Source organism: Pristis pectinata, chromosome 21 (genome assembly GCF_009764475.1).
Source record: "Pristis pectinata isolate sPriPec2 chromosome 21, sPriPec2.1.pri, whole genome shotgun sequence".
In the NCBI taxonomy this organism is placed as follows: Eukaryota; Metazoa; Chordata; class Chondrichthyes; order Rhinopristiformes; family Pristidae; genus Pristis; species Pristis pectinata.
In genome coordinates, this window is record NC_067425.1 from 7,291,279 (window position 1) to 7,315,036 (window position 23,758).

The 23,758-nt window shown below is 45.3% G+C and overlaps 2 protein-coding genes across 5 annotated transcripts in view; both read right to left on the reverse strand.

Annotated features, from left to right (window-relative positions):
• Positions 1 to 2,409, reverse strand: part of LOC127581226 (multidrug and toxin extrusion protein 1-like) — a 59,293-nt gene extending 56,884 nt beyond the window's left edge. Inside the window, exon 1 of one of the 3 annotated variants that reach the window (XM_052035398.1) lies at positions 2,049 to 2,409. In XM_052035398.1, coding sequence (XP_051891358.1) covers positions 2,049 to 2,177 — 129 coding nt within the window. In that variant the 5' untranslated portion in view covers positions 2,178 to 2,409. The remainder of the gene's footprint in view (positions 1 to 2,048) is intronic. The other 2 variants (XM_052035399.1, XM_052035400.1) reach the window with 2 other exon arrangements.
• A 7,365-nt stretch (positions 2,410 to 9,774) lies between these two features.
• Positions 9,775 to 23,758, reverse strand: part of LOC127581242 (multidrug and toxin extrusion protein 1-like) — a 49,856-nt gene continuing 35,872 nt past the window's right edge. The window contains exons 12-17 of one of the 2 annotated variants that reach the window (XM_052035426.1): positions 18,271 to 18,346; positions 18,088 to 18,157; positions 17,220 to 17,352; positions 14,686 to 14,780; positions 13,197 to 13,266; positions 9,775 to 10,340 (exon numbers count right to left, since the gene is read on the reverse strand). In XM_052035426.1, the coding sequence (XP_051891386.1) occupies positions 10,141 to 10,340; positions 13,197 to 13,266; positions 14,686 to 14,780; positions 17,220 to 17,352; positions 18,088 to 18,157; positions 18,271 to 18,346 (644 nt within the window). In that variant the 3' untranslated portion in view covers positions 9,775 to 10,140. The remainder of the gene's footprint in view (positions 10,341 to 13,196; positions 13,267 to 14,685; positions 14,781 to 17,219; positions 17,353 to 18,087; positions 18,158 to 18,270; positions 18,347 to 23,758) is intronic. The other variant, XM_052035427.1, reaches the window with a different exon arrangement.

The following is a 23,758-nucleotide window of genomic DNA, read 5'->3' on the forward strand; positions in this document are numbered from 1 at the left end:
CAACTTCCTAACCCGTACGTCTTTGGAATGTGGGAGGAAACCAGAGCACCCGGAGGAAACCCACGCAGACACGGGGAGAACATACAAACTCCTTACAGACAGCGGCCGGAATTGAACCCAGGTCACTGGTGCTGTAATAGCGTTACACTAACCGCTACACCACTGAATGGAGGCAAATAGAATTAGCGTGGAAAGGCATCTGGACAAGGTGGGATGGAAGGGAACTCACACAGTCACAGGGAGAACGTTCACACTCCGCACAGACAGCACCCGAGGTCAGGATCGAACCTGGCTTGCTGCAGCTGACAGGCAGCAGCACATCCTCCACTGTAGGGTAGCATCAAAGTCAAATTAATGGATTAGTAATTTGGAGAGCTGAGTTAAAATTGCAGCTGTGGCATTGACCTAAGTTAAGTGAAAAACAGATACTCCCTCTGTTGTCATTAAAGAGAAACACCAAGGACCTTGTAATGAAGTCAGTCTGTTTTTCTTAACCAGTTTGGCTTATATGTGACTCTAGACCCATAGCTCACTTTTAATGTCTCTTTCAGAAAGTCTGACAGCTTCAAGAGCAACTAGAAATGAGCTATGAAACGTGGTCATTGACACCAATAAACAAAGTACAAGCAATAATATCGAAATTCAATATCAGTGCCATGTTCAAAAACACATCGAGCAGAGTTTGAAATCTTGGAATCTCCGGGACGGAAAGCTGCACTCAGGGAGAACAAAAAGAAATCAAGTTGATTCTTTCAGCGAGAGCTTTAAGGGTTCTGGGTGTAAAGTGCTTGGCAATAGATGGGTCTTAACCTACTGCAAAGGATTCGAGGGCATGTGCTATGAGGAGAGGTTGGACAGGCATGGGTTGTGTCTTTTTTCAGGAGCGGTGGAGGCTACCTGATAGAAATTGATAAAAATATGAGAGGCATAGATCGAGTAGACAGCTGGTATTTTTTTCCCAGGGTCCAAATGTCAAATACTGGACGGCATGCACTTAAGGTGAGAGGGGGAAAGTTCAAAGGAGATGTGCAGGGCAATTCTTTTTTAAGCAGAGAGTGGTGGGTGCCTGGAACGAGCTGCCACGGGTGGTGGTGGTGGAAGCAGATACGACAGAGGTGTTTAAGAGGCTCTTAGATACACGAATGTGCAGGGAATGGAGGGACGTGGACATTGTGTAGGCAGTAGTTTAATTAGGCATCTAATTACTTGTTTAATTAGTTTGGCATGACATTGTGGGCCGAAGGGCCTGTTCCTGTGCTGTACTATTCTATGTTCTATGTTGGATGTTCTATGATCTGACTAAACAGTCGAACAATCTGGAAGAGTCGAATGACTTCCCCATCTAGAAGTTTCTGTTTCACACACGCCTGAAGCAAATAATTAAATCTTGCAATGTTTTATTTTGAATTCAAAACAGAAATGGGAAGGGTGTTTGGCCTGAAGCATTAAATCCTCTTTCCCTCACCACAGATGCTGCCTGACCTGCTGAGTGTTTCCAGCACTTTCTGGTTTTATTTTAGATTTTCAGCATCTGCAGTATTATTTTCATTCGGAGTTCATTTTGAAATGCCTGTCTTGTCACTGCTGAGGCGTTAACAAGTAGCTTTCCCCATGAAAATTAAAAAAAAACTGCAGACACTGGAAATCTAAAGTAAAAACCGAAAGCGCTGGAAATACTCAGCAGGTCAGGCAGCATCAGTGGGTGATGTACGGTCTACAACCTGAAACATTGCTCTGTTTATCTCCCCACAGATGCTGCCTGACCTCCTGAGTGTTTCCAGCATTTTCTGTTGTTACTAAGAAGGGATTTGTCTGTTCATTAGCCCATTATTATTTGTGGGAGCTTTCTCCGCACAAGTTGGCTGTTATGTTCACTACACTACAAAGAGTATTTCCTTTCCAATAGAGCACTTGGGGTATCCTGAGAGATGCCAAGTCCCTCTCTTCCACTACTTACTGAGCCATTATTCTGATAAATTGGAACATTTTCTCTCCGGAATCAGATCTTGTGAACTTTAAATGTAACATGTTTGGAAAGTTAAACTTACCACTGGACCGGCCAATCGGAAAAGATCCTTTACTTCTGTCCAGAAGTTGAGGGGGATCAAACTTCTGATTTTCCTCATTAGTTGACTCTGGGCAACATCGTGGAAAGCTCCCAGCCTCGGGTCGCTCATCTTCCAAGCTCTCCAGTAGCCGGCTTGTGAATTGCTTCTCAACTCCAGATCCAGTTACCGGCTTTAAATACTGGCGTCCAGATTCCAACGCAGACGCGATGGCTCCGGTCGCACCTTATACTGAAGGGCTCCGGGCGCTGCCCTTATGAGTGGGACTCAGTCCGCATCGTGGAAACCGGGTAATAATTGCTACAAGCGCCATCGCAATGGGGTCATGCAATGCTCGGCTGGTGTTCTGGTGATTTACCAGTCGATGGGTGGGGGAGGAGAGACGGAGCTTTTTATCAGCATGACTGAAATGTGCATAGCTTTTTGCTTAAGTGCATGCAGCCACCAGATAACCGTGCCTTGTTTATGCAATTTTGTTTATCAAATTCTTTGCCTACACTAACAAGAATGTAAAGGTTTGCACTGTTTTGTAATTGTATATAGTTTGTCTTCTATTATGAATAAAGTTTATTTTGTAAAATAAAATATTGAGTTTCCCAGTGCCCTAATATTGGGGATGACATTAATCCTTGGTTCTGCTTCCAACACATTTGCAGAAGAAAGGGTCTCCTTCTCAAAAGGCAACACTATCCACCACTGGTGTCTGGAATACACAAAGCCATGCTCTTCCCCTTTCCTTCATAAGACAGAAGCAGAATTAGGCCATTCGGCCCATCGAGCCTGCTCTGCCATTCGATCATGGCTGATTTATTTTTCCCTCTCAACCCCGTTCTCCTGCCTTCTCCCCGTAACCTTTGATGCCCTTACTAACCAAGAGCCTATCAACCTCCGCTTTAAATACACCCAATGACTTGGCCTTCTCCTGTTCAGCCCATCAGACCTGGCCTGTTCTTTCCGGGTGGCTCCACTCCTTGCCTTCCCCTTATCCCTTCAAGGTCTTCTCTCATCCAACAATGACTTCCAATTGTAAAACTGCAAGATGTAGGAGCAGAATTAGGCCATTCAGCCCATCGATTGTGCTCCACCATTCAATCAAGGCTGATTTTTTTTTCAACCCCATTCACCCGCCTTCCCCCCCGTAACCCTTAACCCCCCTACCAATCAAGAACCTATCAATCTCTGCCTTAAGTACACCCAATGACTTGGCCTCCACAGCTCTCCATGGCAACGAATTCCACAGATTCACCATCCTCTGCCTGAAGAAATTCCTCCTCATCTCAGGTCCAAAGGAACATCCCTTTATTCTGAGGTTCCAAAGACATTCCAAATATTCCATTCCAAAGACATACGGGTTAGTAGGTTAACATGGGTGTAATTGGGTGGCGCAGGCTCATTGGGCTGGAAGGGTCTGTTACCGTGCTGTATAAATAAAGCTTTTAATAAAAAGTTTTTTAAAGAGGCTGTGCCCTCAGGTCCTAGACTCTCCTACTAATGGAAACATCATCTCCACGTCCACTTGATCCAGGCCTTTCAGTATCCAGCAGGTTTCAGTGAGATCCCCACTCATCCTCCTGAACTCCATTGAGTACAGGCCCAGAGACATCAAACGCTCCTCATACGTTAACCCTTTCATCCCCAGGATCATTCTTGTGAACCTCCTCTGGACCCTCTCCAGGGCCAGCACGTCCTTCCTTAGATACGGGGCCCAAAATTGCTCACAATGCTCCTTAATGTGGCTGAACATCTCCCAGGAGATCTCACAAGTGCTCCATCAAAATAAGACTGATGTGGAACCGTGTATTAAGCCATTTGACCAAAGGCTTGGTAAGAGAGGTTAGCATTAAGATGCTTGTTAAAGGAGGAAAGAGAGACAGAAAGGTTCGGGGGTCGAATTTGGGAGCAGAGGATCCTGGAGCTGAAGACAAAACTGTCCTTGGTGGAGCTCTTAAATTTGGGATTGATTAAGAAGCTAGAATTAGAGGAGCACAGATATCTTGAAGGGTTACAGAGCTGGAGCTATGGTGGACTATGGACCAAGTGCTGGTAAATGGGATTAGTATGGATGGTATGATGGTCAGCATGGACATAGTGGGCTGAAGGGCCTGTTTCTGTGCTCTATGACTCTATGATGAAGGGGGAGACTGTGAAGGGATTTTCTTCTTCAATCTTTTTATTAATTTTCAAATTAGTACAAATTAATATATGTAACGTTAATACTTAAACATCTGGTGCAAAGAGATCAGAATAACAATCCTAACAGTTAATATACATAATCACAAGGAGTAAAAAAAAGTAATCTAGACCTCCTGCTCTCTTATTAAGTGAACATAATACAAAAGTAAAATTGAAAAGAGATTTAATTATATGAGAAAAGAACCCCCAAATCAAAAAAAATATTAATAATAAACCAAAAAAAACCAAAAACTTCAAAGAAAACCTGGACTGATATTTCTTCAATTAAAAAAAACACTATTATGTCGTTAGCTCTGCTCGTCTGTATTCAAAGGTTATCGAAAGGGATCTGAAAAAGCTCAGCATATATCATGTGGAAATATTGCATAAATGGACTCCAAACTTCCTCAAATGTAAGCGAAGGGTCAAGGAGAAGTACCATTCCTAAATTTAAACATGCTATAGTTTGAGAGAACCACTGAAAAATGGTGGGACGTATTGGATCCTTCCGTTTGAACAAAATGGATCGCTTGGCCATTAATGTGACAAAGGCGATCATACGACGAGCAGAAGCAGATAAATGGGGAGATTCCATCATTGGTAACCCAAAGATTGCAGTGATAGGATGAGGTTGTAAATCAATATTCAATACAGACGAAAGACTGTGAAGGGATTTTGAATGGGCATTTTGATATTAAGGTGCTGCTTAACGGGAAGACCATGTCGGTCAGCAAGCCTACGGGTGACTGGGACTCAGTGAGAGATAAGAACAGAGCAGCAGAGCTTTAGATGACAGCTTCGTCCAGCGGGAGTGCATGGTTTCACAGAGGCGGCTCACCACCAGAGTACTTGGCAGGGAGCAACAAATACTAGCTTCACCAGTGAGTCTCACTGTGTACATGAAGATATGCCAATCTGGCCTGTGTTTACCCTGCAGAGTGAGCACTAGTTGGGGGTAAGGAAGGTGCTCCATCTCAGCGTTGGATGTGCAGGAAAGAGGCTTTTCAGATAAACCCAAAGAATTAGCTGGACAATTTGGTAACTTGAAATGCAGGATTAGGACAAGGCACAGAGAGGTTATTGTATTCAAGTAAGACAGCTGGCTGGAATAAGCGTAGTGTTATGTGCATATAACCTGCACAAATCCCACAAAAAGTGCTGGAGGAACCCGGCAGGTCAGGCAGCATCCATGGAGGGAAATAAACAGTCGACGTTTCGGGCCGAGACCCTTCATCAGGACTGGGAAGGAAGAGGGCAGAAGCCAGAATAAGAAGGTGGGGGGAGAGGGAGGAGCACACGCAGGCAGGGGACAGGTGAGCTTGGGTGACAGGTGAGTCCAGGTAAGAGCGAGGTTAGGTAGGTGGGGGAGGGGGAGAAGATGTAACAAGCTGAGAGGTGATAGGTAGAAGAGGCAAAAGGGCTGAAGAAGGAGGAATCCGGTCGGAGAGGGCAGTGGGCCATGGAATAAAGGATGGGGGAGGGGAGGGGAGGAGATAGGCAGGTCATCAAGGCAAGGGAAGGGAGCCACAGGAATAAGGGGAGACAAAGGAGTTGGGGGGGGGGGAGAAAAAGAAGGGGAGGGGTTACTGGAAGTTAGAGAAATCGATGTTGAGGCCGTCAGGTTGGAGACTCCCAAGGCGGAATATGAGGTGTCGTTCCTCCAACCTGCGTCTGGCCTCAAGGTGGCAGTAGAGGAGGCCGTGGATAGACATGTCAGTATGGGAGTGGGATGTGGAATTGAAGTGGGTGGCCACCGGGAGGTCCCGGCTGTTGAGGCAGACGGAGCGAAGGTGTTCGACGAAGCGGTCACATCCATTGCACTGTCTTTTACCTCAGAGCGGAATAAATTTGGACCAAGCTTTGTCTCATTGACCGTTAGCTTGGGAGCGGAGAGTCTGAGGAAGGACCCATCCGTCTGATGCCGAGATCTGGTCCTTTGCAGCCGGAATCAGGCAAGGCCATGTGACTACCGTCTCAGGTAGATCAGCCCAGACTGGGAGATAGGTTCCCACACCTGAAGTGCAGTGTTCAACTGGTTGGCTTTTTACAACAATCTGGCAGTACCATGGTCTTTTTCCTATGCTAGCCCTCAAAGTTAAAAGTCAAAGTCAAGGTCGAGTTTATTGGCACGTGCACAAACACGTGTGCACAGGTGCAATGAAAAACTTACTTACAGCAGCATCACAGGCACATAGCATCAGATAAGAAGCATTCATAAGGAAAACATAAATTAAACACAAATTTTACAAGGAAGAACACAATTAGAACAAAAAAAACAAAGTCCATTTTAGTGCAAGGTGATCAAAATGGTCACAGTGTTGCTAAACTGCAGTGATTAGGGTTGTGCTGGTTGGTTCAACAACTAAATGGTTGAAGGGAAGTCGCTGTTGTTGAACCTGGTGGTGTAGGACTTCAGGCTTCCATACCTCCTGCCCGATGGTAGCTACCAAAGTTAGCAAGGTCTGGTGGGATTCGAGTTCAGATTATCTGGCTTGCTGGTCGGTTTCCACAACCACTACTGTATTCTTCCTCTCTGAGGTGAATCAGGTCTAATTAAATGGTTTTCCTTCATCTGATCCTTTACCTCAGGCAGGGAGCTCCTTACCATTTTCCCTCACCTGAAACCATTGGACCAGACAGTCCCAGCTCTGTGTGGCTCTCCTGTTCTTTCTGCCGATGATTTTGTGCACTGTGGTCTCCATCCCTCGACCTTTACCACTTAAACGTTAAGCAGATTTCAGGACACGGAACTGGGAATTGCTTGAGGTCAGTTTCACCCTGTTGTGTTGGATTCCACATGGAAACTAGCATTCTGTTGCTCCTTCTTGAAGGGTTATAGCCTCCTTCCAAGACTCACGCACATGGATACCTCAATGCTAACGTTGGGATTATTGTGGAACTGGGTTAGCTGCAGCACGAATGAGGCAGAGAAAACCAATCTGGGCACCGCTGCCAATCCTACCCAACCTCCTGAGCTCGTAGCCCCCACCCGGGTCAACGTGGACAGAGAATGATCCTGGATACTGATGCCTTCAACCAGACTCTATTGACACAAAGCCTGATGTACTACAACAGCTGATGAAACCTGCTGTATCATGTATCAGCGATGACTCTCGGTAGACTGTCTCATTGCCAATATATGAAATGTAAACGTGTTTCCCTGCTAAACCTCATGCTTTTCGCTGTGAGTTGGTGGCACATGGCACGGCTGGTAGTGCTGCTGCCTCACAGCTCCCTTGTCCTGGGTTCGATGCTGACCTCCAGGGCTATTCGCATGTCAAGTCTGCATGCTCTCCCTGTGACTGCGTGGGCTTCCTCCCACACCACAAAGACGTACGGGTTAGTAGGTTAATTGGCCGCTGTAAATTTCCCCTCAATCTGTGGTAGAATCTGGAGGGAGTTGATGGGAATGTGAAGAGAATAAAATGGGATTAGTATAGATGGGTGCTTGATGGTCCGCAAGAAGGGCCTGCTTCCGTGCCGTGGGCCACTATGAGTCTAATTGGTGTTTGGGAATAACCACTTGAGAGTATTATCAAGCTTTGTCAGATGGGTCAGATTCAGAAACAGAATCAGGTTTATTATCACTGACATATGTTATGAAATTTGTTGTTCTGTGGCAGCAGCACAGTGCAAGACAAAGACGTAAAAATTATTATAAGTTACAAAAATAACTAAATAGTGCAAAAGAGGAATAACGAGGTAGTGTTCTTTTTTTCATGGACCATTCAGATCTGAAAGCGCAGGGGAAGAAGCTGTTCCTAAAACGTTGAGTGTGGGGGCTTCAGGCTCCTGTACCTCCTCCATGATGGTAGTAACGGGAAGAGGGCACATCCCGGATGGTGAGGGCCCTTAATGATGGATGCTGCCTACTTGAGACACCGCCTCTCAAAGATGTCCTCGATGGCGGGGAGGGTTGTGGCCGTGATGGAGCTGGCTGCGTCTACAACCCTCTGCAGCCACTTGTGATCCTGTGCGTTGGAGCCTCCGTTTGAAATAAAAACTGGAAGATATTGTCAGGTCAGGTAACACAAGTGCTGCGAGAGAGAGAGAGCGAGAGAGAGAGAGAGCGAGCGAGAGAGAGAGAGAGCGAGCGAGCGAGAGAGAGAGCGTCCACGTCCTAGGTTAAGGAGGATATGCTAAAACTGGGAGAATGAATTTTAATTTGTAGAGAGGTGAAAGGTGCAGAAAACAAAGGGAATCTCTGGGCTAGGCACAGGTCAAAGGAGTCAAGGTAACAATTGTGGAGACACAACAGACTGTGGATGCTGGAATCTGGAGCAACACACACACAAAATGCTGGAGGAACTCAGCAGGTCAGGCAGCATCTATTGGAGGGAAATGGACGGTCGACACTTCAGGCTGAGACCCTTCACCAGGACTGGAAAGGAAGAGGGCAGAAGCCAGAATAAAAGAGGAGGGGGAGGAGCACAAGCTGGCAGGTGACAGGTGAGTCCAGGTGAGGGGAGGGATGAAAGGCAATGATGTGAGAAACTGAGAGGTGACAGGTAGAAGAGGCAAAAGGGCTGAAGGAGGAGGAATCCGGTCGGAGAGGGCAGTGGACCGTGGAATAAAGGGAAGGAGGTGGGAATAGTGGGCATGTCATGAAGGTGGGGGAGGGGAAAGAGAAGGGGTGAGGGGGCCACAGGGATAAGTGAAAACAAAGGTGGGGGGAGGGGGGAAGGGGTGGAAAATGGGGGGATAAAACAGACGGGAGGGTTTACTGGAAGTTAGAGGAATCGATGTTGATGCCGTCAGGTTGGAGACTCCTAAGGCGGAAAATGAGGTGTTGCTCCTCCAACCCGCGCCTGGCCTCAACGTGGCGGTAGAGGAGGCCGTGGAACAGACGTGTCGGTGCGGGAGTGGGATGTGGAATTGAAGTGGCCGGGCACCGGGAGATCCTTGCATTTGCGGTGGCCTCCTCTACATTGGTGAGACCCGACGCAGATTGGGGGAACCGCTTCGTCGAGCACCTCTGAGGACTCGGGAATGGAGTCGGACGTTGCTCACCAGTGACGGGACATTGAGAAGGGACTGGATGATCTCAATGATGGGGCAAATATCAGTCCAAAACTCAACCCTGGACCTGACATGACCCTGAGGTTGTAAAGAGTCTGCTCCAAAGTTCAGACAGTTGCCCAGCCAAGAAACAGAATCTATAATCACTACTCATAAGTGAAGTGGTTTATGTACAGTACAAAGTCAATACCAAACATGCATTTCAGTTGACTGCCGTGACTCATCAATCAGCATTCCACACTGTAGGATAACTTCACAACTACCATTATTGAACATCACAAGAGAAGGAATGGTGCCCAAACATTTTAGCTGAATAGATACAATAGTGGCACTCAAGAGGCTTTAGATAGACACATGGATATGCGGGGGATGGAGGGATATGGATCATGTGCAGGCAGAAGGGATTAATCTGATTTGGCATCACGTTCAGTACAGACCTGGTGGGCCGAAGGGCCTGTTCCTCTGCTGTTCTATGTTCTACAAATGGGGGGACAAATTGACACAATGCAACAAGCTGTCAGTAGGTGAAGATGGATTTATTTCCACACACAGTGGTATACAGAACATGACTGAATTTTGTAGAGCATGAAGTTACTGTCAGAAATGCACTGGCAGCTCTGGGTCATTGCCTTTTGCAGATATCATTCAGATAAAGCCTTCCCCATTCCAAGCAACAGAATGCACAAGATCACCACCACCCCGTTCAGAGTAGTGCCCTGGATTTTGTAGGAATTACAAAACACGTCTGCTTCTGTACCAGTCAGGTTCCTTGCTAACTTTTGACTTCTGTTTCACTTTTGTTCAAAAGTGCCAGACCAACCGCTCCCCTCCTGTAGCAGTCAAGTGCCACCAAGCTCTGCTCATCTGTCAAGGACATGGGGGTTTACGTACCCGTGCCTACAGTAAAGTGTATCACAAGTCCAATCGTAAGTACAATTAGCCCTGAGATCAAAGCCAGGCTGCGGCGAAGGATCAGTTGCTTCAAGGACAAGAGGTCTCCAACCACAACAGTAGCCTGTGGCTCACAGGAGTCTTCGATGAGCTGTCCTGCTTCTGCATGGCTCTCCATTTCCTCAACATTTTCTGCAAAGTAAAACTACATCCTGTATTCACAGAGTGCCTTTAATTCTGTCAAGAGTCCCAATGTGTTTCACAGGAACACTCCATCCACACTTCCCACTGCCTCAGAAAAGCAGCCAGCGTAATCAAAGACCCCTCTCACCCCAGATGTTCTCTCTTCTCCCCTCTCCCGTCAGCCAGAAGATACGAAAGCCTGAAAGCCCGTACCACCAGGCTCAAGGATAGCTTCTACCCTGCTGTTATCAGACTCATGAAAGGAACTCTTGTATGTTAAAGATGAACTCTTGACCTCCCAATCTACCTCCTTATGACCTTGCACCTTAATGTCCGCCTGCACTGCACTTTCTCTGTAAATGTAACACTTTACTCTGTATTCTGTTATCTCTTTTCCCTTATACTACCTCGATGTACGACCTTCATGCATTTAAGGTGAGAGGGGGTAGGTTCAGAACAGACGTGAGGTGCAAGTTTTTTTTAACTCAAAGTGGTGGATGCCTGGAATGCGTTGCCTGATAGGGTGGTGGAGGCAAATTCTTTGGGGGCTTTTAAGAGGGGCTTGGATGGGCACGTGAATGAGAGGAAAATAGAGGGATATGAGCATTCTGTGGGTAGGAGGGATTAGCTATGTTGGCACAACATTGTGGGCCGAAGGGCCTGTTCTGTGCTGTACTGTTCTATGTTTTGAAGCTATCTGCATGGATGGCATGCAAAACAAAGTTTTCACTGTACCTCAGTACATGTGACAATAATAATCCAATTACCAATGCCTCCCATACAAGCTAATATTAAGGTAAATGACTAAAAGCTTGGTCAAGGATAAGATATCTTTATTTGTCACATGTACATCAAAACACACAGTGAAATACATCTTTTGCGTGGAGTGTTCTGGGGGCAGCCCACAAGTGTCGCCACACTTCTGGCGCCAACATAGCATGCCCACAACTTCCTAACCCGTACGTCTTTGGAATGTGGGAGGAAACCAGAGCACCCGGAGGAAACCCACGCAGACACGGGGAGAATGTACAAACTCCTTACACACAGTGGCCGGAATTGAACCCGAGTCGCTGGCGCTGTAATAGCGTTACGACGGGCATCTTAACAGTGGAGAGAGAGGGAGAATCTGAGAGAGGGAGAATCTGAGAGAGGGAGAGTCTGAGGGATGGGACGTCCAGAGCTTGGGGCCCAAGCAGCTGAAGACACCATCACCGGTGATGGGGCGATTAAAGTTGGGGATGAACAAAAGAGCAGAGGTCTGAAGAACTCATGGTCTGTAGAACTCGTGATCTGTTGCAGACTGCAGGGGTTGGTTGCAGAAAGGGCCTGGCTCACTGCTGGAGTTTTATGTAACACGTCACCGCGAGGACAGAGAGGTAAAAATGGCATCGGTTGCCGGGTGGGGAATCGGACAGGAGTTGGGAAAGGGAGGACAACAGGGATTGGTGGGCGGAAGCCCAGGGGTGACAGGTGTGGACACCTGGCTCAAATGGCAAAAGCAAGTCCCATTCATAAACCAGGAAGTCCAAGTTTCACCTCTGGGAAGGCATACTTCTCAGAGTGTACAGCACAGACACAGGCTATTCAGCCCATCTAATCCATGCTGTTGTTATGCTCATGCGTTTCCCCTCACCCTCCTCATCCAATCCCATTCTACCCCTCTCTATCCAGCTCCTTATACCCATCTGTAGCATTCACCTTCACCACTTGCTGCTAGTTCCACGTTCCCGATTGGTAAGCGTGGGTATCCACATTACCTCAGACGAGGATTTCAGATAGTAGTAACTGTGAGCATGATCCCAAGTGTACTGTTAAATGTAGTTTCATCACAAGACCTTACTCCTGATTGGCTATGTTTATTAATTACCATTCAAAATATACCAAATTATTGGTTCAGGGCTCAACATTGGAGAATTATAACCAGTTTGGAAGTGGGTCCTGGTTACATTACACCTGCTGTAAGGAAAAAGCATGGCAAAAGCATGGAAGGAGGCAGAGGGGTGACCTTTTAGTTTATAAAATTGTCAGGGCCGTAGATAGGAAAGTCAGTCTGTTCCCCAGGGTAGGGAATCCAGAACTAGAGGGCACAGCTTTAAGGTGGGAGGGCAAACATTTAGAGAAGATCCAAGGGGCAAGTTCCTCAGGACCAGTTCCACTCACCACCCTATTACAGGAAGGACATGAAGGCTGTTGAAAGGGTACAGAAGGGGTTCACCAGGATGCTGCTTGGATTAGAGGGTATGAGGTTGGACAAACGTGAATTGTTTTCTCTGGAGCATCGGAGGCTGAGGGGAGACCCGATAGAGATTTGTAAGACTACGAGAGGCATAGATAGGGTAGACAGAATCTTCCCCCCCCCAGGGTATAAATGTCAAGTACTGGAGGACGTGCATTTAAGGTGAGAAAGGAAAGCTTAAAGGGGATGTGCAGGGCAAGATTTTTTTTTATATATACTGTACACACACAAAAAGAGAGGTGGGTGCCTGGAATGGGCCGCTGGGGAGGGGAGGGGAGGGGAGGGGAGGGGAAGCAGATATGATAAGAGGCTGTTAGATAGACATAAATATGCAGGGAATGGAGGGATATGAATTGTGTACAGGCAGAAGATATTTGGTCCAATTCAGCACAGACATTGCGAGCCAAACAGACCTTCCTGTGCTGTTCTATGTTAGTTTACACCATCCCCCCCACCCCACACCCTTTCCTCCCTCTCTTGCTCAAGACTTATTCCATCCCAGGCTTCTCCCGGTTTTGGCGAAAGGTCATTAACTCCTACTTTCTCTCTTCATGGAGGCTGCCTGACCTGCTGAGCATTTCCAGCATTTTCTCTTCCATTATGTGAGGCCTTGATACCTGTCAAGTTACCTTCTGTGTGGCGACTGGAGGTTATGCTCGGCGAGTTCATGCCACTCGTCACACCCGCGTTAATCAGAGCCTTTAAATAAAACAACACCTTGATTAGAACACAATGACTGGAAAGAGGGAGTACCTTCCGCATTAGGGCCTCCCCAGAAAGTGCTTCCTTTGACAGTTTTAAAACCAGTTGTATCATAGAAGGATGCCATGCATCCTACCGCGTCTGTGCCTGGTCTACTTTCTTAGGAGGTTCAGCATGTCACCAAACACTCTTACAAACTACTACAGATGTACTGTTGAAAGTATCCTGACTGGTTGCACCATGGTCTGGGACGGCAATTTGAATGCGCAGGAACGCAAGAATCTGCAGAGAGTAGTGGACTCTGCCCAATACATCACGGACACATCCCCTCCCCACCGTCGGTAGTATCTACAGGAGGCGTTGCCTCAAGGAGGCAACATCCATCAACAAAGATCCCCAGCATCCCAGCCATGCCATCTTGTCGCAGCTACCATCGGGCAGGAGGTACAGAAGCCTGAAGTCCCACACCACCAGGTTCAAGAACAGCTACTTCCCTTCAACCATTCGGTTCTTGAACCAACCTGCACAACCCTAATCACTACCTATGACAACTTTGCACTACAATGGACTTCTTTTTTGTTCTAATTGAGTTCTTTCTTGTATACTTTTTGTATAATTTGTTTTTCTTGTGAATGTTGTGTCTCTAGTGCTATGTCTATGATGCTACAAGTTTTTCATTGCACCTGTACATGACAATAAGCTCTACTTGATTTTTAATAAGTTCACCAGTTAGTTCCACTCCCTGCCTCCTTCCCGCAGCTGTGAAGCAGCACCCTTCATGTGTTACCCAATGCCTGTAACTATTGAATGTGGATCCCACACTCATTCAGGCAGCAAGGTGGGACTGTAGGTACAACGACTACAACAGCAGTGATGATTCAGGCACGCATCTTGAGCTGTTTCAGTGTCAAACACTGGAGACTCCACATCTGCTCCATTAGCAGCTCTTGTAGTTTCAGTGTGAGCTGGCAACCCGCACTAGTCAGTGGGACCACCTCTGGTCTCTGCACCTGGGTCGGACTGAGGAGGCTTCACCCCATTGGTCAAGATTCCAGGTAATCTGAATCAGGATGTTGCTCAAGGGATCCATGTTGAGCCAGATACCAAGGGGAGCTCTCCTGCTCTGATTCCAAACTAACAACCAGGTGCTCATTCTTCTCAACCTGGAGGTAGGCTGGAATTCTCACCTGGAACATGCCACCCCATCCTAGGCATCGATCCGGATTTTTATCCTGGAGAAGGACTTGAACTTGCAGCCTCCTACCTCAGAGGTGGGAGAATGGCCCAATTACCTCAGCTGGTGTGCTAGAGCTTGATCCCTGGCCATAGCCGAGCACTCTCCATTGACTGACTGGAGAGAAACCATAAGAATAAAAAACACACATTTTCAGAACTGGTTTCCCCTGGCAACCTCACCTGATACGTGGCTTTGTTCCAGTTCAGTTTGGAAATCACTATCTGGAAGAAGATGGCCTGCAGTGTCACCGAGATGAACAAACCAGACCAAAGGCCTGCAAGGAAGGAATGGTGTAGTGAGCAGGCAACCATGACAACCTCCTTTCTGCACTGTTTCCCATCACCACCACTTCTTGGTCTCAACTTTTATTATCATTTATTTTTTGGAATTTGACCCAAACCTGATTGAGCTTTCAGGCTTTTGTATCTTCTGCCTGATGGGAGGGGGGGGGAGAGAGAATGTCCAAAGATCCCCCCCACCCACCCCAGACATTCTCTCTTCTCCCCCCTCCCATCGGGCAGAAGATACAAAAGCCTGAAAGCCCATACCACTAGGCTCAAGGACAGCTTCTATCCCACTGTTATAAGATATTGAATGGTTCCCTAGTATAATAAGATGGACTCTTGACCTCACAATCTACCTTGTTACGGCCTTGCACCTTATTGTCTGCCTGCCCTTTCTCTGTAACTGTAACACTTTATTCTGCTTTCTGTTAAGAGTTAAGAACATGGGGCAGGTGGGGAGTCACATGTAGGCCGCAGCAAAGGATGGTAGATCTCCCCCACTGAAGGACATCAGTGGAGCAGAGCTTCTTAACAGCAGTCGGTGTTTTCTCCCACAAGGGTCATCAAATACTAGAGGATGTGCATTTAAGGTGAGAGGGGCAATGTTTAAGGGAGAGGTGCAGTGTAAGTTTTTTAAAAATATATAAACATAGGGTGGTAGGTGTCTGGAACAGTCTACCAGGGGTGGCAGTGGAAGCAGATACAATAGTGGCATTTAAGAGGCTTTTAGCCTCTTGACTATGCAGGGAATGGGGGATATGGATGATGTTCAGGCGGAAGAGATTTAGTTTATTTTGTCATCGTGTTCGGTACAGACGTTATGGGCTGAAGGGCCTGTTCCTGTGCTGTATTGTTCTATGTTCTATATCTAGAGAAGTTGCTTTTTCTCTTAAATCCTCTCATTTTGGTTCTGGCAAAGCCCCAGCCCGGCAAGGAAGTGGACTTCCTTCCCTGGCAATTGTTGGAAAGAATTGGGGTAGCACAGTACTGCAGTCTCAAGGCACCAGCAACCCAGGTTCAATCCCGACCTCTGATGCTGTCTGTGCAGAGTTTACATGTTCTCCCTGGGACTGCGCTGGAACAATGCAACGATCCCACACGCACCCAGTCGGTACAGACAGCAGCTAGGGCTTAACATGTAAATAATGCCTAGCAGGTAAATTCTACCTCTTTGGATACATGTGCATGCAGCGTCTCCATGCATTCACGAAGACATTGCAATAATGAACCGACTTGGTAAATCAGGATCTGAATTCGATCTTTAGATTCCTGGTTCAGTATCATAGTCAAGAACACAAGAAAACAGGAGGAGGAGGAAGCCCGCCCTGCCATTCAATCTGATCCTGGCTGACCTACACTGGCCTCAAGTCCTCATCTGGGGTAGTTCCCCAACCTTTCAAATATTTATCTAGCTCCACCTTAGATATATCCGGTGATCTGGCCCCCACTACCCTGAGGGGCAGAGAATTCCAGAGATTCACCACCCTCAGTGATAGGAAGTTTCTACGCACCTCAGTTTTAAATGACCTTATTTTGTCCCCATGTCCCCTTGTTCGTGACTCTCCTGCTGATGGAAACATCTCACCATCTACCTTGCTGAGCCGCCTTAGGGTCTGAAGGACATCAGTGGAGCAGAGCTTCTCATCCACAGTCGGTGTTTTCTCCCACAAGGTCATTAAATATTAGAGGACGTGCATTTAAAGTGAGGGGGAAAGTTTAAAAGGGAGATGTTTGAATAAGGTCACCCCTCATTCTTCTGAACTCCAAGGAATACAGACCCAAACTGTCCAACCTCTCTTGATAGGACTACCCTCCCAATCCCAGGAATCAGCCTGGGGAGTCCCCTCTGGACCATCTCCAGTGTTACCATATTTGATTTTAGATAAGGAAACCAAAACTGTACAGTGTGCCAGGTGTGGCCTCACCAACACCCTGGGCTACTACAACAAAACCTCCCTCTTCTCAATCTCTTCGCAATGGAGGCCAACATGCTGTTTGCCTTCTCAACTACTTATTGGGGTTTGCCTGTTAACTTGTTTCTGATTCATGCACTAGACTCTAGTCAAGCTACTACTGTACTAAATGCATCCACCAATCTATGCTACCTCAGATCTATAGGACAAAAGCCAGCAGGGGACCCAGCCACTACTGTATGTTGATTCCTGCATCTGCAAACATTGCTGGATTATGATCAGGAGTGGGAACTTAATTCCCCTACCACAATAACGCACTAATCCCAATTTCACCACCTCTGCCACTACCCTAATTCAAATGATCCAATTTATTGGTGGCCCTTCCCATTTCCATCTCCTCTGCAATCCTTGCCATTTGCATCAAACTTCCCAACTTGATATCACCAGAAAGGAGAGAGTTTAGGAACACCAGGGAATTTTATACAAAAAGGTAGCATCTTCAAAACAAAATCTTACCTAAGACACCGAGTTTTGCTGCAAACATCAATGATATCCCAATGGGATATCCAATCAAGTAGAAGGCGATTAGACTGGCAATGGCTCCTAACTTTTGTTTCCCAGTCCCTATTAAGATTCCGCCTCTAACACACTGTATGGCAGACAAGTGGAATATATTAGTTTTACAATTAAGGTTTATAGAAGGCTCCAGAGATTCATAACAGAATTAAATCAAGCTGCTGGAGGAACTCAGAGGGTCAAGCAGCATCTGTGGAGAGGAAGGAATTGTTGATGTTTTGGGTCAAAACCCTGTCATAGAACATAATAGCACAGTACAGGCCCTTCGGCCCACGATGTTGTGCTGACAATTTATCCTGCTCTAAGATGTATCTAACCCTTCCCTCCCACATAGCCCTCCATTTCTCTGTCATTCATGTGTCTATTTAAGAGTCTCTGAAATGTCCCTAATATATCTGTCCCCACAACCTCTGCCGGCAGTGCGTTCCACGCACCCACCACTCTCTGTGTAAATAAAAACTTACCCCTGACATCCCACTTGTATCTTCCTCCAATCACCTTAAAATTATGGCCCCTTGTGTTAGCCATTGCGGCCCTGGGAAAAAGTCTCTGACTGTCAACCTGGAGGGTTTCAGCTGGAAACATCGACAGATGCTGCTTTACCAGAGGTCCTCCAACAGATTGTTTGTGGCTCCAGAATTAAATCACTAATACATGACTGACTGCATACAAAATCTCAAAATCTAATCCTTCTAGACAGGAGATACATTAACACATAAACAATACTTAAGATCCACATATAACACGTAAACTCCCATTTAGAATTTTTAAAAAATAGTTAAAGAAAATTTTGCTGTAAAATACTCACAGACATGGCATCAAAGAAGTGGAAAGCAGCAATTAATAGATGGAGTTCAGCAACCAATTGGATAATGTCTCTACAAGGGGAAGAAGTGGGTGTCAGGGACTTTAGACGTTTGTAAATTCACTGTGTAAAGTCCAGGCAGATGAGTTTTGTTCTTACAGGCAGGAGGACTATTATTCTACTTACTTGTCAGTGGTAAAGATGTAGCCCACCACATTCTTCATAGCTGCCATTATCGAAGAAATCACCAAAGCAGAGACTCCTGTTGGAAGAAGTTCACAGGGAATTGCAAAGTAAAAAGCGGATCCACAATATTAAGATATTCTGACAACTCTCAAAATAAACTTCACCTCAGAAGATTTTATATATCCAAATTATGTGGTGATGGTAGTTCCCTGCTCTTTCACAATTTAATCTATGGCTAGCTCAGGTGTTAGCCCCATTGTGACGGGAACGTGGGCAGGACTGAGGTAGTTCGGCTTCAGGGAGAGACATGGAGAAGCTGGAGTTCTCCTCGGAACAAAGGAAGCGTTGAGGTGGTGTTCAGAACCCCAGGGATCATAATCCGGTGAAGCTGCGTCCACTGGCAGCCATTTGGCAACCCAACAGAAGAGGGAATTGACAAAACAGCCAAGGACAGAAGAGATAACGTTTTGTTTTTGGCACAGACCCGTAATAAATTAACCAGAGACAGTGGTGGGATTAAATTCAAGAGCAACTTTCAAAGGGGAATTTGAGGCACATGTAGGGGTAAATGGTGGAATGGGGCAGGAGGGCCCACTTGGAGAGCTGTTTAAAGAGATAATACAGATCTGGGCAGCTACTTCGGCTTGTACCATGCCGCTGGTTCCAGGGTTCTGTAAGAGCAGCTTCACTGCAGCCTTGTAGGAAGGGACAATGGGCCCAAAGCTTACTTTAATGCACTTGAACATGTACCATAATCAGTTGATGTAACAAAGATAGTGTTACGGACTCAGTGAAAGTCCCTTTAAGATAGAGAGTGTGTGTGTATGTGTGTGTGGGGCGTGCTTACGTCAATAGAAGATAAAGGACGTAATGACGTTGTTGAAGAAGTAAGAAGAAGAAGAAGAAAGAGAGAGAGAGAAGGGAGAGAGACACCAGCCTGCTTGTTTTCTCTATCGATGGATGAGAAACAATAACTGTGTTTGCCACTGAAATCCATGTATGGAAGTTGGAAGTAATCCGGTGGAGTTCACTTTGTTGCTGACCTGTAGAAGGAAACAGGTATTTGTGTGTGGACGACCACGGTTCGGATGCTTTTCGGGGTGAGGAAGTCACTACCGAGTAAACACTGAAGTGTCGTTTGGGTTCCATCGTGGAACATTTGGATTTCGTATGTACTCTCTCTATGTTTTTCTACATCTACATCTTATCTTCAGACAACGGTGGTTGTTGAAGAAGCCCTTGCTCATGTTTCACCTTATGGCTTGCGGAACTGAACTTTAAGAACCATTCCGGAACTGGGAGTTTTGGACTTTGTCACACACACACACGAAGAGTTTAGTTTTGGGGTTAACGTTCGAGGTTTAACATTCTTGAATTCTAACATACTAACATTTTTTTTTTAACTTTTATTTTACGTATTATCATAAGTAGTGATTAATAAAATAGTTTTTAACACTGAATCATGCTCAGTGTGTTTCTTTTGTTGCTGGTTCGTGACAAAATTGGGGGCTGGTCCGGGATAGTTCCCAAGGTTAACGAGTGTCGTCTGGGATTGTACCCCAGATTGACGAGATTTGTTCGAGATTCAATCCAAAGATTTTTGAGGGAGGTCTGATAAATTCTTTTTAATTGGCTTGTGTGTGTGGAAACCAGCAGCAATGGATATTAAGGCATTTTTGGAGTCACCAACCCAAAAGGGATTGGAGGTGGCGAAAAAGGATGATCTGATAAAGATTGCTACAAGGCTAAACCTTACAGAAGTAAAGCAGTCTATGAGAAAGGCAGATATTCAGAGACTGATAGCTGGCCATTATGTGGAAAAGAAGGTGTTTGAGAAAGAAGTGTTAAAACAGTTTCCTGGCAGTGAAATAGCAATTTCTGAGGCACAGGTGCAGCTGGCAAAGATAGAGGCTGAACGAGAGCAAACCCAGTTAAAGATAGAAGCTGAACGCGAGCAAACCCAGTTAAAGATAGAAGCTGAACGAGAGGAAAAGAGATTAGAGGCCGAACAAAAGCTAACTCAGATGAAGATAGAGGCTGATCTAGCAATGAAGCAGATGGAATTGAAGAGGATGGAGCTGGATAACGAGGAGAAAAAGAGGCAGCATGAGTTACAAATGAAGCGTAGGAGTTCGGAATCTGATTCTGATGATGGTTTTTCAGCCAGCAGGGAGGTTCGATTAGTCCCTCCGTTTGAAGAAGATCAGGTTGATCAGTATTTCCAACATTTTGAAAAGGTTGCTGTGAGTTCAAACTGGCCAAGGAAAGGATGGGCTCTTATGGTACAGAGTGTGATTAAAGGTAAAGCTCAAAAAGCTTATTCTGCTTTGTCTGTTGAGGATGCAGCTGATTATACCAAGGTAAAACAAGCTATTTTGAAGGCCTATGAATTGGTCCCTGAGGCTTATAGACAAAAATTCAGAGACTTGAGGAAATCTGCAGATCAGACTTATATGGAATTTGCCAATGGAAAGAGAATATGTTTTGAACGATGGTGCCTGGCTAAAAATGTAGATGGGGATTACGATAAATTGACAGAATTGATACTGGTGGAAGACTTTACAAGATGTGTTCCAGCTGAATTAACAACATATTTAAATGAAAAGGCAGTGGAAACTTTACAAGAAACTGCTAGGTTGGCAGATGATTATGCTTTAACCCATAAATCCAAATGGGGACAACCTAAAACCTTTCAAAAGAGTTACAAAGACAATCCAGGTAAACCAGAGATTAAATTGGGAGGTAATCAAAAAGGAAAAGATGAAAAGAAGCCAGGGCTGGAGAAACCTGTTGAGCGTACTTGTTATTACTGTAGGAAACCTGGCCACGTGATATCTAATTGTGCCCTTTTGAAGAAAAAGAAGGAAGCTGGGCCCAATGCTTGCTTTCAGGCAATTAAAAATCAAAAAGGTTTAGGAGATGCTGTTAAAGATCAGTCCTTGCAAGAGGTAAAAGCAGAAAAGTTGGAGGAGGTGAGAAAGGAATTCCGTTCTTATGTATCAGAGGGTTTTGTTTCACTGAATGATGAGTCACCCCAGGTGCCAGTGAAAATTCTTAGAGATACTGGGGCTAGTCAATCTCTCTTGCTGGACAGTGTTTTAAATTTTGGTGAAGAAAGTGACACTGGTGAAGTAAATCTAGTACGAGGCGTTACAGGTGAGACCATGTCTGTCCCTTTTCACAGGGTGATTTTAAAGTCAAAGTTCGTAGAAGGACCAGTCGAGATAGGGATAAGACCTAGTTTGCCAGTGGAAGGAGTTTCTTTGTTATTGGGAAATGACCTTGCAAATGGAGAAAGTGATCCTGTGGTACGGTTAACAACCAAACCAAGGATTGATGAGTCTGAGGATGATTCAGATGTTTACCCATCATGTGCGGTGACTCGAGCTAGAGCTAGAGAATTAGCCAAGACAGACAGTCCGGTGCAGTCTGATGTGGTTCCTTGTGACAGTCCTAAACAGGAAGAAAATTTTGATGCCTTATCTGAGACTTTTCTGTCTTCACTGGAGGATCAACATCCTTACAGTGAGCCTGAATTTAAAGATTTGTCTTTGTCGAGGAAGGATTTCATGGTGGAACAGACAAAGGACCCTGAGTTGACAGAATTGAAAGAAAAAGCTCTCTCATGTGAGGAGATTGAAAAGGTGCCAACTGGATACTATGTCAAAAATGGAGTGTTAATGAGGAAATGGAGACCTCCTCATGTTCCTGTTACTGAGGAATGGGAAGTTATTCATCAGGTTGTTGTTCCAAAAGTTTATAGGGATGAGATTTTAAACCTGGCCCATAGTATGCCTTTGGGTGGTCATTTTGGGGTGAATAAAACTGTAGGGAAGATCTTGAAACAATTCTATTGGCCTGGTTTGAGAAAAGATGTGGTGATGTTTTGTCGAACCTGCCACACATGTCAGATGGTAGGTAAACCAAATCAAAAACCCCCTGTGGCTCCTTTGAAACCAATTCCTGCTTTTGATGAGCCCTTTTCGAAGGTGATTGTGGACTGTGTTGGCCCCTTACCAAAGTCTAAGACTGGAAATCAGTATTTGTTAACCATCATGTGTGCCACTTCTAGATTTCCAGAGGCAATACCCCTTAGAAATATTAAGGCCAAGACGGTGTCAAAGGCTCTTGTAAAATTTTTTACCTTGTTTGGTTTGCCAAAAGAAATCCAATCTGATCAAGGTAGTAATTTTATGTCAAAAATTTTTCAACAAATAGTCTATGAGCTGGGAGCAAAGCAGATTGTATCATCTGCATATCACCCAGAATCTCAAGGAGCTCTGGAGAGATTTCATTCTACTCTCAAAAATATGCTGAAGACTTATTGCTTTGAAAACACCAAGGATTGGGACGAAGGTATCCATTTACTTTTGTTTGCCGTTAGAGAATCGATCCAGGAGTCAATCGGATTTAGTCCGTTTGAGCTTGTGTTTGGACATAGGGTGAGAGGACCTTTGGAGTTGTTAAGAGAGCAATGGGTTAATGAGGAAGTTCACTTGAGTCTGTTGGACTATGTCCAAAAATTTAAAACTCGGTTGGAGAGAGTCTGCCAGCTAGCGAGAGAGAATCTGAAAACAAGCCAGATAAGAATGAAGACATATTTTGATAGACGTGCTCGGCCTAGGACATTCGCAGTGGGGCAAAAGGTGTTGGTATTTTTCCCTAGCCAAAATAATCCCTTGCAAGCTCGTTTTTCTGGACCCTATGTTATTGAATCTCGAGTGACTGATCTAACATATATAATCAAAACACCAGATAGACGCAAGAAAACACAACTCTGTCATGTAAACATGCTAAAACCTTATTATGAGAGGGATTCAGTTGTGGCCTTGGTGGATGGTGAAAAGGTTGTTTCTAGAATGCCTGATGTTGATGTTGAGGAAGGCCAATTTAGACCAAATATTGTTCCATCGAAACTGAAAAACCAAAATATCATGGAGAACCTTGAAACGAAGTTGGACCATTTACAAGTTTCACAAAAACACCAGATGAGAGAATTAATTTTAAAATTTAAAAATCTGTTCCCAGATGTTCCAAACAGAACATCGGTAATTACCCATGATGTTGATGTTGGGGATGCAAAACCAATCAAACAACACCCATATCGAATGAATGTGGAAAAAAGTAAACTTGTTGATCAGGAAATCAAATACATGTTGGAAAATGATATTATTAGACATTCTACTTCAAATTGGAGTTCGCCCTGTGTTATTGTACCTAAACCTGATGGAACTGTTAGATTTTGCACAGATTACAGGAAAGTGAATGCTGTAACAAAGTCAGATGCTTACCCTATTCCTAGGGTGGATGATTGCATAGACAGAGTGGGAAAGGCAAAATTTCTTACAAAGATTGACCTATTAAAAGGGTACTGGTGTGTTCCATTAACAGATAGAGGAAGGGAAATTTCAGCCTTTGTAACCCCTTCTGGATTGTATGAATACAATGTTTTGCCATTTGGAATGAAAAATGCTCCGGCAACATTTCA